The sequence below is a fragment of the Kogia breviceps genome, chromosome 10 (genome assembly GCF_026419965.1).
Source record: "Kogia breviceps isolate mKogBre1 chromosome 10, mKogBre1 haplotype 1, whole genome shotgun sequence".
NCBI lineage: Eukaryota > Metazoa > Chordata > Mammalia > Artiodactyla > Physeteridae > Kogia > Kogia breviceps.
In genome coordinates, this window is record NC_081319.1 from 38,382,945 (window position 1) to 38,402,256 (window position 19,312).

General features: G+C 55.8%; 1 protein-coding gene across 9 annotated transcripts in view; it reads left to right on the plus strand.

The window, feature by feature from the left end:
• The window catches only part of CACNA2D2 (calcium voltage-gated channel auxiliary subunit alpha2delta 2), a 143,284-nt gene that overhangs the window by 103,664 nt on the left and 20,308 nt on the right, over positions 1 to 19,312 (plus strand). For all 9 annotated transcript variants that reach the window (XM_067044106.1, XM_067044108.1, XM_067044107.1 and 6 more), the window contains exons 4-6: positions 5,083 to 5,142; positions 14,653 to 14,697; positions 18,149 to 18,290. In XM_067044106.1, coding sequence (XP_066900207.1) covers positions 5,083 to 5,142; positions 14,653 to 14,697; positions 18,149 to 18,290 — 247 coding nt within the window. The remainder of the gene's footprint in view (positions 1 to 5,082; positions 5,143 to 14,652; positions 14,698 to 18,148; positions 18,291 to 19,312) is intronic.

The following is a 19,312-nucleotide window of genomic DNA, read 5'->3' on the forward strand; positions in this document are numbered from 1 at the left end:
TTTCCCGTAAGAACAGTTTCCGGAGCTGAGGGAAATTGATTGTTAAGTGAAACTCTCTGATAATTGCCTCTGAAATGCCCGCTGTTATCGTAATTGACTTAGCCGCGAGCAGCCTTGCTCAGCAGTCCCACCACAGTTCCCTCCAACGCCTTGGCTGTGATGGAGACATCGCAGGCCAGGCAAGCCACCATCAGCAAATTTGTAGTAGCATCACCTTCATAGGCAGCCCTCACCCTCCAGGATGTGATGAAGAAAAAGAGTCTCAGAGAGGTTAAACCACACACTTAGGGTCACACAGCTGACCAGGCAGGTCCAGATTCAAGCCTTTACCCAGGTTCAGAGACATTCTGACTTTGATTTATCAGATGTTCATTGTGTACCTACTACGTGCCAGGGGCCAGGTTACTGTAAACTTGACAGCTGCCAAATACAGTGCCCACCAAGCTCAGCTCAAGGGGAAAAGCAGAGGGTTCTCTAAGTTCCATGATGGGGAGAGATGGGAGCCTGGCATGGGTCAGGGAGTGGTTAGGAGGAGAATGGGGTGTAAGCTAACGCCTCAAGGGTCAGGGCATGAAACAGGCTGGAGGAGTCTGGGCAAGAGTGCACAAGGAGGGAGCGGAATGCTCAGGGGCCTGGTAGCAGGAGAGCCAGAGACTTCAGGTGGCTCTGAGAGCAGAGCCCAGAGCCCGAGCAGGGAGCTGGTCCCAGGGAACAGGTATTCAGGGTCAGGCATGGGAACAGAGCAAATCTCCCCCAGACAGGCAGGAGCCCTGAGATGAAGTGAGCCATGTTCCCACTGCTGCCCCTTCCCTGCTGGGAGTCTTTGTAGGTTCTCCCTTTACTTCTGGATCTCAGTGTCCTTCCCCATCCTGCCTCCCCCAGGCCATCAGGAAGACTTGGGGGAGGTGGGAGGGAAGCGCAAGGAGGATGAACCTTGGGGCAGGGCAGAGGCAGAGACAGGGCTGTGAGCAGTCTCCCAGCCAGCCCCGAGCAGGCCTGACTGTTGTGGGCTCTGTGAAGACAGGAGCACAAGTCTGGGTGCCTGGCAGAGGGGAGGGGAGCCCATGGACAGGACAAGGGCAAAAGGAGGCTTCCAGAAGAGGTGACAGTCTGATAGGACTGACTGAGATGATGGGGAGCACATCCCAAGCAGAAAGAGTGGATGACAGGAAGGCCCAGAGGTGGGCAAGAGGCTGTGTGCTTAGAGCCAGCAAGTGAAATGCCAGGGGGCTGGGCTTTATGGGCAGCCACTGGCAGTTGGAGCAAGGGGGCTGCCAAGAACCTAACTACCCTCTGCGTGGGTAAGGTTACTACTTCTGATTTATAGGCAGGAAATTGAGAGCCCGAGGGGGAAGCTACAGTCTGACCCCAAGGCTCCAGGGTCCAAGCTCTGATCCCCACCTGGGGCCCCTCGTGCATGCCATGTGTATTCCATCCTCTTCCCTCTCACCCTCAGGCCTGAGGGACCGCGTGCAGCCACAGCCTGCCCCATCCACCCGCCCCGTTCAGCTGCCTCAGCCCTTCCTCCCGCACCACCAGGCCTGTGGATTTAGCAGTTTCCACACGTCCGGTGCCTGGGGACGGACTGATTGATCTGTAACACTGAAAAAATAATAATGGCTTGATCATTACTGAGGATTAAAAGTAATCCTTTCGCTGTGGCTATTGCAAGTCCGTTATTCACGAGTCAGCGGACTGACCCGGGCCTTTGAGCCCATGGGACTCCATGAGTTCAAGGAGGCTGGGGGCTGGGGCCCCCCCTCCCTGGTCTCCCTCACCTTGGCCACTAGACTAGCAAGGCTGAGGGGCCATCAGCCCCTGTGTTCCTGAGGCCTGTGAATCCCAGGATCAGACCTAAGTCCTGAAGGGTGAAGGATCTGACATCCGCTGGCCAGCGGGGGAGGTAGGGGCTGGAGAGGACAGCTCCTCAAGGCCATGGCCCAGTTTGGAGACTTCATCTAGTGTCAGTTTGGTGTTTGCAACCCTATCAACTGTGTGGCTTTTCTGTGGCAAGGGACCTGATCCAGTTGTTCCGACATGTGTCCCAGCCTCATTGTCCATGAAGCAATGGCTCCAGGCCCACTCTGAGAAGGGTCTGGGATCCCTGGGAAGGGGATGGGCCACTGGGCAAGGAAAAGGGGTATGCGGTGACTGCCTAAGGCTCACCCCTCAAGATGCAGCCCCAGGGGATGTTCCCTGGGCTCCCACACTCCATTCCAGGTCTGGTGCCGAGCTCGCATGGTCAGTGCTCCGTTAACAGGAGTGACAAGTGTTGTTAACCATGTGTGTCACACAGTAACATCCTCTGCGGAAGTGCACTGCCAGCTTGTGAATCAGGATCCATCGGGGGTCGGGCTTGGGTGGGGGTGTCTGTGGTTTAGGCTGAGAAGAGGACCCAGGATGGAAAGGGAGGGGCAGGATTTGGGCACAGGGGGGCTCCTGGGACCTTAAGAAAGCTTTGCCTTTTCTATGCAGAGTCATAGGGAGCTGCCAAAGGTTTAGGGGTTTGGGGAGGAGGGGGATGGCCACGTGCTCAGATCCACACTTTGAAGGCTTCAGCTGCTGTGTGGAGAAGGATGACGAAGAGCAAGAGAGGACGCAGGAGCCTGGGCTGGGGATGATCAGTAAGGTGGTGTGAATAACATTAAGGGTGGGATGTAGGGGCAGTGGTCACAGGGTGGAGGGGCTCATTCTAAGAGGGGGTGTTGTAAGCTCTGGTGGGCCTAAGGGTCACCCCAGAAAGGTATCCAGGAGCTCAGAGGGGCCAGGATTGGAGGCAAGACCTGGGAACCATCTGGGAGAAGAGAGGCCTATGGTTCCTGAAGCTGCATTATGGGGGTAGGGCCCACCCAAGGAGTCACTGCAGTAACAGGTGGGCAGAGGACAAAATCTGCAAAAAAGACGGGTGGGAGTGGCAGGAGGGTCTCAGCCATGTGAAGTGAAGGGGTTTGACTTTCCCACCCGGCCCCCAGGTCCCCCAGCCTCATAGCCTTCCCAGCATTCAGTGCTTTTGCCCTGAGGAGGAGGGGGAGCCAGGCCCAGCGGGAGTAGGGATAGCTCTGGACAGCCCTTCTAACAGCCAGAGGTGGCATCCTGCCCAGAGAGTGGAGGCTGAGGCTCTACAGGGAGTCCCACCAGGTCCCCACCACACTGGTCCATGCTAGAAGGGAGGAAAAGCTGGTCTCCCATTTCCCCCAATGGGCAGCTGCCAGGCTTTATTTTAGAATCTCACCTCTTGGGCCCACAAGCCATCAGGCCTGACTGATGGATGGGAGTGTTTGTCTCGAATACCAAGGGGGCAGGGCCCTCTGAGTAGGGGCTGGAGGCCAGAAGGCAGGACCCTATTGCTCCACTCACATTCAAATAGGGCGGGGAGTTGGGGACCAGAGCCCCTTTCACACCAAGAGCTACTCTGTTCCTCCCCGGGCATGGTGGGGCCCTGTGGAGCATACCTTTGGACCTTGGTCACGGGCTGGGCAAGGCAAATTCGGTGGTGAGGGCCCCAGCCCAACCCAAAGCCCCTCTGTGACCTTAGGCAGGCTGCTCACCATCTCTGTGCCGGGTACCCTCATCTGAGGAGGACACGTCAAGCACGTTGTGAATGGTGACAGGTACACATGATGTGTCGCTGGCCTAGGGGAGGGCTTGGATGCAGTAGATGATCAGTTCAGGGTGACAGTCATCATTATGATGAACAGGACTTCACTGCACTCAGCTCTGCAGGAGGCCCTAGAGGGCCAGCTCAGTCCTGTCCTCAGGAGCCTCAAGACTTCCTAAAGGGGGACTTCCCTGGTGGCTCAGTGGTTAAGAATCCGCCTGCCAATGCAGGGGACAAGGGTTTGAACCCTGGTCCGTGAAGATCCCACATTCTGTGGAGCAACTAAGCCTGTGCACCGCAACTACTGAGCCTGTGCTCTAGAGCCCACAAGCCACAACTACTGAAGCCTGCGCATCTAGAGCCTATGCTCCACAACAAGAGAAGCCACTTCAATGAGGAGCTCGCGCACCGCAACAAAGAGTAGCCCCTGCTCGCCACAACTAGAGAAAGCCCGCACGCAGCAACGAAGACCCAACGCAGCCAAAAATAAATATTAATCAATTAATTAATTTTTTTAAAAAGACTTCCTAAAGGGACAGGATCCACGGAGGCACAAAGTAAGAATCTCTGGGTCAGGATTCAGGCCCAAAGGGTAGCGAGTTTCCAGCACCTCCTCCAGGAAGCCTTCCCTGACCTCCCAAGTTTCCACAATGCTGAGCTTCCCAGAAGCACCTCAGCTACTCCTGCCCTAGTTGTTCTGCCTGGTTATGTGTCTGTTTTCTCCTCTGAACTGTGGGAGGGCAGGGCTGGCTCTGCCATATCTCCACACATCAGCACAGTCTGGCACTGGGTGTATTGGGTAACAAGGTGAGGGATGGACACACGCAGCTGTGCTCACAGGCACAGGGGCCTCAGTGGAGGAGGCCACAGGAACCAGCACCAAAGGATGGACCAGGCTTGTGTGGACAGAAGGCTTAGAGAGCCCTGCTGGGAGAGGGCTCAGGAAGCCAGGACAGGGACAGTGGAGACAGGCCTGGGTGGACAGAGGTGGGCTGTGGGCACCTCCTTCTGGGCCCTGAGCAAGCTGGGGGTAAAGGTGCATCAGCAAGGTACTCTGTCACTTGTGGCATTTCATCTTTGGCTGGGCAAGGCCTTCCTCTTGACGCTGGGGTGACACTGGTTTGTAGCTAGTAGAGAGTGTCAGTGGGCTTGGCTCCAGGGCCTGGGTCTTAATATGCCTCAGGGGTCCCCCTGCCTTCCTATGGGCAGGAAATATGGCTGCGCTGAAGTCCAGGGATTCCCGTGGAGATGCCACTCAGGTCTGTGCAGGCGTCACCTTTCCTGTGGGAGCCCAATGTGGGTGGGGGAAGGGGCCACACAGCAAGCTGGAGAATGTTTGGGGCCAAGGAATCTCTGGGAGTCTGGCACGATGTCTAGGGAGTCCCTGAGCCACCCTGGCCCCAGGGACTGCTGGGGATGGAGAAGGCTTTGGGCTGGGCACAGACCTTCCTCAGTCTCTGACCTCCCTGTGCTCTGTCCCTCAGAGATTGGCTGATGCTGCAGAGAACTTCCAGAAAGCCCACCGCTGGCAGGACAACATCAAGGTAAGAACTGCAGTGCCTTCCCCAGCCCCTAGGACCTGCCCACCCGCAGCAAGGGTGGATGTGCATGCAGGGGAGGAGGGAGAGGGAGCCTGTCCAGACGCACTGGAAGGGCACCAAGGGCTCTGTGGGGTGGAGCCGGGAACCTTTGCCCAATGTTCAGCAAACATTTGAGGCTCCCCTTGGTGCTGGGACACATGGTGCAGATATGAACCTATCATTCCACTCCCAGCTCCCAGAGGAGCTATGGAGTCCCCCATGAGCAGATAGGCTGCTCTGAAGTGATGCTCCCCAAAGTTGGCGTCCCCTTGGTGGTTAAGGAGGTGCACAGACTCCTTGAACAGCCCCTGGGGCAGAGAGGCCTCTTGACTCCAGGACTTCCCAGACTTTAATACACTGACCTGGAAGAGATGCTGGGGGAAAGGGACCCTATCCCCTTCCCAGACTTCCCCGAGCAGCAGCCTGTCTTCCAGAAGGCTGCCAGGCTGGGATTGGGGACCAGGCTGTCACAGCCACTAAATCCTCTCCTTCCGCCAGCAAAGCTCAGAAGGGGCTCAGGCGCGGAGCAAGTGGAGGCGTGAGAAGCTGGGAGCAGGACTCTTTTTGAGGACAGAAGAACCCAGACTGTGGGGGAGGGAAGGAAAGCCTCATTGACCCCCAGCCTCACACCCAGGTGGCTCACATATTCAGGCAGCTTGTGTTTGATTTGGGCAAGACTGGACACACCTGCACCTTTCCTGTCAGAGGATAACAGTAAACCCGAAGAGAGACTGAGGCAGCGTTCCTCCCAGACTCAGGAAACCCCCGATGCCAAGGATGACGGAACCCTCGGGGACCAGACGGGTTGGCAGGGCTCGCTGTGTCCTCCACAGCCACTTAGGCATGTGGACCACGCCTCCCGGTGGTCTCTGTGCTAAATGCAGGGAGAGGCACCAAGAGCTGCCCCCTGGGACCCAGGGGCCAATAAGGGGGAGCGGGAAGGCCTTGACTCACTCCAACTCTGAGCCTGGCACCTCTAGGAGGCAGGAGGGATTATTATCCCTACTTAACTGACGAGAACCCTAAGGCACAGAGTGGTTAGGCCTACCTCAGGTCACCTGTTGGGGGCAGAGTCTCGCAGCTGGGCTGTCAGGTGCCAGGGGGTGCATGCCTATGATGCAGGCCCCCTAAACCTGTTCTTTCTCCCCAGTCCCCATCCCCCCGAGGCCACCCTGAGCGCACACCATAGCACTCTTCCTTTGCTGCCTGGTGGGTGCTGGCTGCTACCCTCAGGGAGCTCACATGGGGTTGTGGGTAACAGATGATTGTTTACAGTGAACACGTTAATGAACTAATGACTCCCTGGACCGATCCTCCCTCCCTGGGAGCTGGGGGGCTGGGCTTTTTCTCGCTCCCCATTCCAGCACTACAAACCCATCCCTGGGCCACCGTGCCTCCTCAGCCTCTTGATCAGAAATACACACAGCAGCCTCCATTTGCACTCCCTGGCCACTTGGATGTGCCCCCACCTGCAAATAACCTCACCCTGGTGACTCCCTGCAATGCCCATCCTGAGCCTGCACTCAAGGCCCCAGGATCTGGCTGTCCCTGCCTCTCTCTCGTCAGCCTGCCTCCTCCCTCCCCTCCTGTGCTCCAGCCACACCGAACACCGCACTCCAGGCCCATTCTTGATCTCTCCACCCAGAATGCCCTCCGTTCCTCCTTTTTTTTTTTTTTTAACATCTTTATTGGAGTATAATTGCTTTACAATGGTGTGTTAGTTTCTACTTTACAACGAAGTGAATCAGTTATACATATACATATGTTCCCATATCTCCTCCCTCTTGCATCTCCCTCCCTCCCACCCTCCCTATCCCACCCCTCTAGGTGGTCACAAACCACCTAGCTGATCTCCCTGTGCCATGCGGCTGCTTCCCACTAGCTATCCACCCTACGTTTGGTAGTGTATATATGTCCATGCCACTCCCTCACGTCGTCACAGCTTACCCTTCCCCCTCCCCATATCCTCAAGGCCATGCTCTAGTAGGTCTGTGTTTTATTCCCAGCCTGCCCCTAGGCTCTTCATGACATTATTTTTCTTAGATTCTATATATAGGTGTTAGCATATGGTATTTGTCTTTCTCCTTCTGACTTACTTCACTCTGTATGACAGACTCTAGGTCTATCCACCTCACTACAAATAACTCAGTTTCATTTCTTTTTATGGCTGAGTAATATTCCATTGTATATATGTGCCACATCTTCTTTATCCATTCATCTGTCGATGGACACTTAGGTTGCTTCCATGTCCTGGCTATTGTAAATAGAGCTGCAATGAACATTTTGGTACATGACGCTTTTTGAATTATGGTTTTCTCAGGGTATATGCCCAGTTGTGGGATTGCTGGGTCGTATGGTAGTTCTATTTGTAGTTTTTTAAGGAACCTCCATACTGTTCTCCATAGTGGCTGTATCAATTTACACTCCCACCAGCAGTGCAAGAGTGTTCCCTTTTCTCCACACCCTCTCCAGCATTTATTGTTTCTAGATTTTTTTTTTTTTTTTTTTTTTTTTTTTTGCGGTATGCGGGCCTCTCACTGTTGTGGCCTCTCCCGCTGCGGAGCACAGGCTCCGGATGCGCAGGCCTAGCGGCCATGGCTCACGGGCTTAGTTGCTCTGCGGCATGTGGGATCTTCCCGGACCAGGGCACGAACCCGTGTCCCATGCATCGGCAGGCGGATTCTCAACCACTGCGCCACCAGGGAAGCCCTGTTTCTAGACTTTTTGATGATGGCCATTCTGACTGGTGTGAGATGATATCTCATTGTAGTTTTGATTTGCATTTCTCTAGTGATTAATGATGTTGAGCATTCTTTCATGTGTTTGTTGGCAATCTGTATATCTTCTTTGGAGAAATGTCTATTTAGTTCTTCTGCCCATTTTTGGATTGGGTTGTTTGGTTTTTTGTTATTGAGCTGCATGAGTTGCTTATAAATTTTGGATATTAATCCTTTGTTAGATCACTCCCTAACACCATACACAAAAATAAACTCAAAATGGGTTAAAGACCTAAATGTAAGGCCAGACACTATCAAACTCTTAGAGGAAAACATAGGCAGAACACTCTATGACATAAATCACAGCAAGATCCTTTTCTTTCTTTCTTTTTTTTTTTTTTTTTTTTTTTTTTTTTTTTTTTTTTTTTTTTTGCGGTACGTGGGCCTCTCACTGTTGTGGCCTCTCCCGCTGCGGAGCACAGGCTCCGGACGCACAGGCTCAGCAGCCATGGCTCACGGGCCCATCCGCTCCGCGGCATGTGGGATCTTCCCGGACCGAGGCATGAACCCATGTCCCCTGCATCGGCAGGCGGACTCGCAACCAGTGAGCCACCAGGGAAGCCCGCAAGATCCTTTTTGACCCACCTCCTAGAGAAATGGAAATAAAAACAAAAATAAACAAATGGGATCTAATGAAACTTAAAAGCTTTTGCACAGCAAAGGAAACCATAAACAAGACCAAAAGGCAACTCTCAGAATGGGAGAAAATAGTTGCAAATGAAGCAACGGACAAAGGATTAATCTCCAAAATTTATAAGCAACTCATGCAGCTCAATAACAAAAAAAAGTTCCTCCTTTTGAAAGCCCAGCTTGTCTTGCCTCTTCCCAGTAAGGCTGCTTCTGCTGCCCAGCCCATCAGCCCCTCCACCTTCTGGGAATCCAGAACCCTTGGCTCCTGCTCTGTCCCTTCTTTTGTTTCTGACATATCTGCTTCCTCCCCTCCCCACCCAGGACAGACCGAAGAGCAGGCACAGGAGAGGGAATGAAGGAATCAGGAAATAAGGGAATGCAAGCCCTCGGCCTGGCTTTCTCTCGCTCCCAGTGTAGGCCCCAAACAGAAAGATGAAGAGGCTGCCTCGGCCCCAAACCTGTTTTTTCTTCCTGACTCTGCAGAAAACCCAAGATTTCCAAGGATCATCCTACTGGACCCCTGACCCCTGATTTTCAGCTACTCCAAGACAGAAATGGCTTATCACAGGCCAGAGTGGGCACCACGGGGGCCTACCGGGAAGGAAGGCCCAGGTCTCAGTGTGTCCAGGGGATGCTGAGACGGTGCTAGTTGAGGACCCACTCCCTGCACACTGGGTCACAGTCCCTGCGGGACCCAGCAGGGGCTCACCCCTCTCTGGGCTTCAGTTTCCCCATTTGGCAAATGACCAGCTGGTGTCAGGGGCTATCTGTCAGCTCAGGTGTGATGTGTGAAAGCGTCAGTCCACACATCAGGCCGTGTGGGTGCAAGTTGGTGATGGTATGGGTGCATCTCTGGCCATACCAGCCCATAGGCTCTGGGTGCTTCTGTCCTAAGGCAGAAGAGGGCTCTGCTGGCCTCATCCCCCTGGCTTGACCTGAGATGCCCCCAGCTATGGGTGTGACCACAGGGCCAGCTGGGCCCAGCCTTGTTTGCCTGATGCTCGTTGCCCACCCCCACCAGTCCATTAGTCTACCTGTTTGTCTGTCCCACAGGTATCTTGGGCAGGGTGGAGCTGTAGGCGCCCCCTCCTTTCCAGCTGTGCAAGGTCAGGGCCCTTCTCTTCCGCAGGAGCGCTGAGCTGCCCAGCTGCCGGGCTAAAAGGCATCAGTGCTAATGATGGGCCCATTAGCTGATTTGCCAGCCAGCCCTGCTTGGGCTGCCAGGGAGAGCTGCCAGGGTGCAGACTGTCCATGCCAGGGGGGATATGGGGACTTCAGTGTGCAGAAAGGATGGTGTTTTGTCCCTTGAAGGCATACCGCCCACCCTTGAAACTATGTCCTTCGCAACAACGTTCAGGAGGTGACAGATAAGGAGTCATGTTCCTTCCCAGCATTCAAGAGCACACCCAGTGGCAAACTCAGGCCCTTTACACAAGCCAGGCCTTCTTAGGAATGCCCTTACCTCCTTCAGAAGGGCAACACCTCCCACTCCAGTTAACTCCCTAGAGCTCCTCTTTCTGGCCACAACTCTAGGATTAGCCCCCACTGCCCACAGCACCCAGCTTTGGTGCCCCCATCACAGATGGTTCCCAGTGCAGGCTTCCCCAGGCCAGTGGCCCAGTGGGCTCATCTGTCTGCCCCAATTGGCTCCTCTTGGCCAGAAGCAGTTGAGCCTGACTCAGTGCTACCCAATCACCTGTCCATGTGCCCAGCCAGGTGCCCTGTGGACAGAGTGACCAGGGCCTCAGTCTTCTTACCTCTGAGGTGGGGAGGATGGCAGTCAGCAGTTCTGAGCACAGAGGAAACCCTTGACCCATGGGGCCAGACTGGAATCCACTGCATGATCAGTAGGGTGTGGCCCTTCCTGTGTCAATAGCACACAGTAGGTTTGCATGCAGACCTCTGAGAAATTGGCAATGGTGTACACACATACACACAAACACACGCACACACACAATCACACAATCACACCATTGACACCAGCCCAGGGACTTGGGGGATCCTGGAGTCTGTAAGGTCAAGAGAGACAAGAGAGTTAGGGGAAAATATCTGGATGTGAAGCCATGCTCCTCTCCCTAGTCCCAGGTCATGACCCCACACTCCTTGCCATGGCAAGGGTAGGGAACCTGTAGCTAAAGCCCTGGCTGCAGCCCTTGGACACCACAGCCCTTGTTAGCAGGCAGCACCTCCCATGGCCGCTGCAGACAGGCAGCAGGTGCTTTGGTGCCCATAACACTTAGGGTGGATGAAGATGGCCCACCTGCCGGACCCTGTGCCTGGTGCCAGCACCTCATTGTGCCAGCATTATCTTCTATCTAGACGGCCACCAAGGAGGAACTGGGCCAGGGCATGGGTCGGGGAGGCAGGAGAGGCCATTGGTTCCAGGGCCTCAGTGCCAGCCCCAGTGCCTGCAGGAGACAAAGCCCTGCCCTGGGAGTCTAACGGGAGACATAGCTCTGCCTGGGAACCTAAAGAGAAAGCTGCGAAGGCTGGGCCAGGCCAAGGAGCCGGCTGGACAGGACAGGTGGTTCCCCGGCCTGAGGTCTGCCCCAGCCACAGGGCCTGCTGCCTGCCTCTCTGCCAAGCCGGCGACAGACAGCTCTCTCAGAAAACAGTCCTCTTGGCTGAGCTGAGCTGGCAGTGAGCCAGGGCAGGAAGGCCAAGCATCCTCACTGGTGCAGCCGGGTAGCTGCCTGGGTCCTGCACGGGGGCCTGGTGAGCAAGCAGCAGTCAGGTCTGACCAAGCCACATCAGCCACCTTCCATGGCACCAAACGTAGATGCCAACTGCTATTCCCCATGTTCACCCACTCTCACTTCCTCACCCTGCTGCCCACCTGCCAGCATCCCTCATGCTGTCTCTTGGGCTCAGCTCCAGCTAAGGAGAGTGTGTGTGTCATCTATACAAGGGCCGTGTGGACCCCCTAGCCCCACTCCTCATGTGTCGTGTATGCACAGAAATCCACTCTGGGGGGAGGCATGTGTGTGAGTTCAAAGGGGGTGATTCCCCCCACTCCCTGCCCAGTTTGTGCAAAATGGCCCCTACAATACCATGTAATGGAGGGGATGTCAGAGGTGTGTGCCCTGGACACTAAGGACACACGTTTCACCAACCAGAGGGTTTCTTCCACATTCAGACCCGTCCCAGGCCTGTGAAGTTACAAGCTTAAGGGGGCCACTCATGGGTTGAGTTGGCCCGAACCCCTGAGAGGCCTCCTCACTCCCTGTCCTCCTAGCATCATCATTCTGATTTTACAAGTGGAAAATCAAAACCCTGAGGTAAAGCCTTACTGAGGCTGAAGGGTTTAACAGGCACCCTTGCCTCATCGGTGAGATGGAGGTGACCTCCAGGAGTCCCCATGGGGCCACAGGGACTTGTGAGGCTTCAGCCTCAGTCTTCACTCACTGCTCAGTATCCCAGAGCTCACATGTTCAGGTCAGGATTTGAGGCCAGGACCCTTCACCAAGTCCCCTGCACATAATCGCTAGGTGGTACTGCCTCCTTGTTGTGTCCCAGAGACAGGGCACTAGTGGTGGACACTGGGGCACCCACAGCCCAAAGCAGCCACAGAGGCCTTTCCAGGGACCCTCCTACAGACCCTAATGGTCCCATCCTGCCCCGGCCCCAGCTCCACATCATGTCAAACATAGCGACCACAGCTGGGTTTACAATGTATTTTCACACATGTGACCTTGCCTGCCACCATCCATAGCTAATGCCACTCTCTACTAAGGAAGGGACATGGGCCCTCTCAAGATGGGAGAGGTAGGGAGGAGTCCTGCCCACGTGTATCCGAGCCCCTGGGGCACCAAGACTGCATACAGATTCCTTAGCCTCACCTGCAGTCTGAAGGGGGGGCTAGAATCCTTCTGTGTGATACATTCCCCCTGTGTCACTGATGCCACCAACATCTCATCCTCCACTGAGTCCATGAAACAGCAGGACAAAGAGACAAAGGGAGCCGTTGGAGTAGCTGGAGGGGTGGCCCAAGTGAATGCCAGGTGTCCCAGGGACAGCCCAGGTCAGGCAAGACCCAGGCATGGTCAGTGAGGGGAGCCCAGAGGAGGGTCACTATGAAGGTCACTCTGGAGGCCTAGAGCCACCAACCCCCACCCATCACCCATGCCCTCTTCCGCCCTTGCAGAAGGTTTGCCTAAAAAGTTGGTGAGTGAAGCCCCATGTTCTAATCTGCAGTCCTCCCACTGTGCCTGCCTATTTTCATTACAGAGGGAAAGAGCATCAGAGCCGTGTTTATAACCCCCTTTTAGATAACAAATCACATTTTCTTTTTGCCAGTGACTGTGTTGAATTGATATTTTTTTCCCCTAGGTTTAATAGGTTTGTGTGTTCAGGAATGATCTTCATCAACCGAAACTCCTTATTGTGTTTGATGTAATGTCAGCTTTCATTACGCGCTTGGGTCAGAGCTGGGCCCAGGGAAAGGCTGAGCACCCTGGAGCCTGGGCCCCGGCCCTCACCCCCACCCCGGGCCCACCTGAGCTCCTGTCTCTCTGGACTGGTGGTTGGGCAGGTGTGGGAGGGGTTGGAGATGAGTCGAGAAGGCAGAATGGAGCCAGGGTGCAACCCCTTTTTTATCCCTGCCTTAGCTTCCTCATCTGTATAACGGGGTCATAGGGCTGTTGGGAGAACCCTGTACCGCAGTGAGTGTGAGGCCTAGCTAGACACAGCAGATACCTCACAGGACTGAAACTTCGGTCTTTCAATGATCAGGAGGTATGGTCTTGCTCAGGCATGGCGCCAGGCCTGTAGTCAATGTTCCAGAATGCTTGGACTATACCTATAGGTCCAGCCAGCGGCCTGCACCCCCCAGACCTCTGGTGGGAGAGAACCCATGACTGTTCCCCACAACTAGCCCCGGTACCAGACACCTCAAACTGTGGCCTCAGACCCAGCACCTGGACAGTTACCAAGGCTAAAGTCCTCCCTCCATGAGGAGCCTGAGCTCAGAGAGGGAACAGTGCAGCCCTGCGGTCACACAGCACATGGGGCCCAGCCAGGCCCAGGCAAGGGGTGGCCCACCATGGAGTAAGTGCTGGCTCTGTGCTTGCTGTTTTACTCCCAGACCCTTGGGAACACACTTGGTCATCACCCCCATTTGCAGACCACAAAGAAACAGGCTCCCAGCGAACAAGGGACTGCCAGGGCCATGCTGCAGGTTTTTGCTGTACAAAACAGGGTTGAGGAGCACCAGGGGAGGGTGACTCGGACAGTGGCCCTATCTTGTGTCCTGGCCTTAGGGCCTATCAAGGCAGGGGTGGGGTGGCCCCTCCTGAGTGGGTGGCACCTGATGGCACCAGATTTACCTTCTGGCAGCTGCTGTCAGCCATGCTCAGTTCTGATTAAAGATCATTAAACATGAAATTAGCCCGTTTGTGTTACGGGTCCCTGGGGTGGCCGGTGATTATGATGTGCAGATGGCTGAGAACCCAGGCGGCGGGCAAGTGGGCGAGGCCAGGACACGCGGTGCTAGCAAAGGCAGGCAAGGGCTGGGAGGCAGGCACGGGGGCCGGGCTTTGTTTTCTCCCGCTCCTGTTGTGTAAACCCCCTTGCATTTCACAACAAATCACAGATAATTAATAAGTACATGCTCGTAATGAGCAGGCTTTTTAATAGAAGAAATTGGAAGATGCGGTGTCGAGTCATTATTTCACTCTTTCCCAGACTCGGCTCTATTTTTCCATCTTCCTCAATTCCCCCTTGGTACTGCCTCAGCCAGAGTCTCTGCAGATAGGCTGGGTCTAACCCTACCTCCCAGCAGGGCTGCAGTGCAGAGACCCTGATCCTAGAGTCAGGGAGCCCCGGGCGTACTGACCCGGGGTACCACATGCCCCTGGTGCCTGTGAGAGCTCCTGAGGATGGTCTGGCTGGGGTGTGGGTGGGACATCCAGCCTGACTCATCCAGCCCTCCCTGGATGGAAGCTCTGGATGGGTAAGGGGGCAGTCTCTGCCCCAGAGGAATCTGAGGGGGCCATTCCAGGCCTTAGAGCTGTGGGTCCTGGCTGCACCTCAGGAGACCATGAATGATGAGGCTTCTCTTCCCCACCAGGAGGAAGACATCGTGTACTATGACGCCAAGGCCGACGCTGAGCTGGTAAGTGCCCCCACCCATGCTGGCAGGGATGGGGAGCTACCAGAGCCACACCCCCCCTCTCTGGGATCTCATGGCCTCTGCTGTAAAATGAGTGTTAGGACTCAGCACTCTTCAGCATTCTGAGCTTGGCCTTGCAGAGTTGTGGCTGCACAGGTCCCCGCCCTACACCTCCCACAATTCCCTAGAGGCCCTGACCCCTCCAGGGCTGTTTCTCTGTGGCACCAGGGGGCACAGCTTCACTGTACAGTGTGGGGAGGGCCCAGCCCCATCCCTGGGCAGGGTGGTGAGGCTCTTGGACCTCCTCCCCTAGGTCAGTTCAGGTGCCAGCATCGGGAGGACAGAGGGATGCTGAGTGCTGCGAGAGTCGGGGAGAGAGCGAGCAGGTGGGGAGGGCTTCCTGGAGGTAGGCAGGCGGGGTCGGGATGCAGGTGTGTTTCAGGTGAGTGCAGGTACCCTTCCCTGTGGTGAGGGGAAAGTGGCTTCCGTGTGCTGTGGCACACCCCACAGCCTGGCCCCACGATCAGTGTTGGCCCTGGGCTAAGTCAGTCTCACCCCAGCTGTAGAGGCAGCCCAGTCCCTGTGCCTATTCTTCAGATGAAGGAGAGGGCCCTGACTCATCAGGGGTCACCACCAGGTAGTGGTGGTGCTGGGACTGACCAGAGAACCCAGAGCTACACTGCTCTTCTGCCTCACTGACTGGTTCACGTCTGCTTGGGTGGCCCTGTGACAGAGAGAGGTCCCCGTCACCAGAGGACTCACAAAGTGTGACCATTTGGAGTGTGAGGGGGTCTACAGAGGAGACAAGAGTGTCTGAAGGTGCAGGGCACTTGGAACAGACTGTTTTGGTGAACCTGTCAAGGTCCAAATTCATCTGCCTGCTTTTGAGGCAAAAGTAGTTGAACCCGGTTATTTCCTCTGTAAACAGAGGTGTCACAACTCAGTCTCTGGGGCCCCACCTGTGCTGGCTGGTGCAGAAGACCCAAAAGCTAGACTCCCACTCCTGGGCCTATTGGCCTGGGGGGTTGCCTGGGGCGAGCAGGAAGTATCCAGTGGCACCAAGAGGGGGGCAGGCAGGAAGGGATTCCTGCAGAGGGTCTGTGGTGCCAGGCTGGCCTTGGTGAGCCTTCAGGAGGGCAGGCAGGCAGGGCCGCAGAGAAGGAGGGGTGGGTGGGCTAAAGCAGGTGTGCTTCCCCCTTGGCTGAGCCTCCGTGGCTCCCAGAGAAGTTGCTAAAATTAAAGCTGGAATCTGAAATTCAAATGAAGAACAAACCTTTAATTAGACCCTGAATCTAATTCCTTACACCCCTCAGCAGCGGGCTGTAATTTTAGCAATCAGTGCATTAAATATAAATCAGGAGACTGCAGTTGCCCACCGTACAAAGCCCCTGGGCGTCGGGGTGACACTGAGGGGTCTCCTTGGCCAGTCTGTTGCCCGGCCCCCTCCCTGGACTCCCTACTCCCAGCAGCCCCAAACCCCTTGCTCTAAATCACTGACTCCCTGCCCCCAGGCCCTTGGACATCTGCTGGGGGGCTAGGGACAGCACAGGGAGGGAGATTCACCCCGGGTGGGGCTGGGCCAGGGTCAGTTAGGCCAAAATCCCAGCCCTCCCAGCCCCAGTGTAAATATCAGCACGCACACATTCCCCAACTCTCCTGCCTGTTACGTTGTTTTGTTTTTTTAATCTTTGCCAGGGGTACAGTTAGAGATCTTTCTAGACCATTTACTTTTAAATTACCAGCCAGAAGGTGGGGGTAGGGGGGAAAGAAGGAAGGAAAAAGTTCGCCAGCTGATAGCTTATCAGAACAGAATCCAAATGTCACATTAGTTGGGAAAGTTGGGAGATTAAATTTTCCAGTGCCCTTCATCTGCCGCTGACATTTCGGGGGCTTTCTTCTCATGCATTTCCCCCTCCTCCCAGTAGAACGTGAGTGGCTCACACCTCAGAGGCGGCCGGCTCCCTGCTCTGGCCTCCATCCTCAGCAGCTGCCTGCCCCAGCTTTACCCAGCATCCAGAAGCTTCTGAGGGTCCTCCTAGGGTGTGCCGAGGTGGGCAGAGGGGTGGCACACTGGGTGAGGGGCAATGGCAGGGCAGTAGATGGCTTGGATTTTGCTGTTACAAAATCCAATCTTGAAGAGATGAAAAGGGTGTTTGCTGCAGGCCCTCCAGCCAGCTGCACCTACCATCCAGGCAGTAATTCATTCCCCAGGCCTGAGGGTGCACCCAGAGCACTCCCTGGGCGGGGAGAGCACAGCTGGCTGGGTGAGGAGGCACGATCACCCTTTTCCCAGACAGACAGCCTGGCGGCAGGAACACGAGGGGTGTGCCCAGGACCCAGTGAGCAGTGGGGTCGGCCGTCACGTGAGATCCACTGGGGAGAGGAAATGAGCTGAGCCTGGTGCTGAAGGTGGTCACAGGGGCGTTGAGGGGCAGTGAGGGAACATGTGGCTGTTTCAGCTGCTTATACTCCCTCCTCCCAGGGCACAAAGACCCCCAGCTCTGCGCCTGCCTCGCCTGGCTCTCCATCTCTCCTTGCCTCCCCATCTGGCTTTTCTCCGTCTTCTCCTTCACTCTCTACTTCCATCTTCCCTTCCCCCTTGCACACCTGCACCCGTGCCTGCCCACCCCCCACCTCGGCTACGGCAGACCCACTCCTGCCAGCCTGTGGTGGTGGGCAGGGGCGCACGGTGCACGCCCAGCCTGCCTGGCCGAGAGATGCTGTAATTGGCACCTGTCAGAGGGCTACGACTCATTTTAGAAAGTCAGCGGGGGGCCTTTATAGTCCTGCTGCTAGCAGGCACCACAGACCCTCCTTCTGGAGGTTACCAGATCTCAGTGCTAGCCCCTACCCGTGCCCAGCTCTCCCCCGGACTCCCCGCTCTCCAGCTTAGCCCCTAGAGCCACCCTGCTGCAGGGGGTAGGGCTCCTCCCCCAGACGGGGCTAGGGCCCTCTCCCTGGTGCCAAAGAACTCCATGCAGGGGATAGGTGGGGCCAAATTGAGGGGTGTACGTTGCAAAGCTCCTGGGACAGGGTGCTGAGGCCCTCCTGTGATTACACAGAGCAAGTCCTTATGAGCAGGGTGTCTGCAGCCCAGTCCCTCTCTCTAGCTCCAAGATTCGTCTCCTTCGCTGATAATTGGTTTTCAAGGATGTGAGGAAGGGCTTGGTTTGGTCTTGGCTCTGGGATTTGGGTTTAGCAAATGTGGGGATGGTGGGTGGGGCAGGTGGGTGTCACGGGCCTCCCAGGCAAGGGGTCCATACCCCATGTCTCTCTGTCCCTGTGTCTCTCCATCTCTCTCTTTGTCTCTGATTCTGAGATGCCCCTTAGTCTCTGATTCTGAGATGCCCCTATCTCCTAGATTCTGGCCCCCCTGCCTGCAGTTCTACCCAACCCCACTCCACCATTTCCCGGCCCTGACATTTCCATGGTTGGGGGGGGTCCCTTTCCACAGGACGACCCTGAGAGTGAGGATGTGGAAAGGGGGTCCAAGGCCAGCACCCTACGGCTGGACTTCGTTGAGGACTCAAACTTCAAGAACAAGGTCAACTATTCATACACGGCTGTGCAGATCCCCACGGACATCTACAAAGGCTGTGAGTGTGCACAGTGATCGGGAGCAGCCTTCCCCACCCACCATGGGGGCAAGGCCCACTGCCTGGGCACTGCCAGGTCCCAGGTGCCCATCCGCCTTCAGCCCCCTACACCCAAGGTCACACATGCTCACCTCTCAGACCTGCCCACACGCAGGCATCAAGCCACTCTCAGGCACAGCCTCACGCTAACTCTCAGCAAGACACAAAACACCGAGCCTCTCACCCCTATGCATGCACGGTCTCCTGCCCATGTGTATACACCTGCTCACACAAATGCATGCACACAACTCTTCCCCCACATGCTGGGCCAAGTCCCCACCTGTCCCCAGAGCAGCTCCTCCCTACCCTCTCCCATTCCCTGGCCCCATGCAGGAAGGGTTGAGGACCTACCACATCAGATGGGCACAAGACAGGGAGCAACTTCTCATTCACAGACACCAACCCTGTAACACCTCCCTCCTTCTCCTCGGTGAGCAGGGGGAGGTGGAGATGGAGGTCAGGGAGATTGAGTAGGGGGTGGTTGAGATTCCAAGCTCCAGGGACAGTATAGCTTTGCACAATGGGGAAACTGGGTCACTACAGCTAGAAGGATTTGAGTCAGACATGAGGATGAACTTCCTGAAGAACTTGAGAGGTGTAGGGAGAAGAGACCAAGAATCAAACACTGAATGGGGAACTCTAGCTGCAGGATTTAAGGCCCCGGAGTCTCTTGGTTCTGACACAATTCTATGGGCACCTACAGGGTAGCCTCAGAATCCAAGGGGCCCACTGGGTGGATGTTCTTGAAGCAAAGGTCCCAGAACTTCTGCGTGGTCTTCAGAAAGCAGGGAATCCTCCAGGGTTCTCAGGGAGGCCCCTCGACCTTTAGGGTCAGCCAGGCCTTCTGGGAAGCCTCAGGCAGGAGTGAGGGTACATGCCCCCCACACCCTCCAAGGGCCGCCCACAGGCCACTTGCCCGAGCCAGTCGAGGGGCACTATCACAGGCAGGCACGCTAATTAAAACAGGAGCCACACCACCCTCC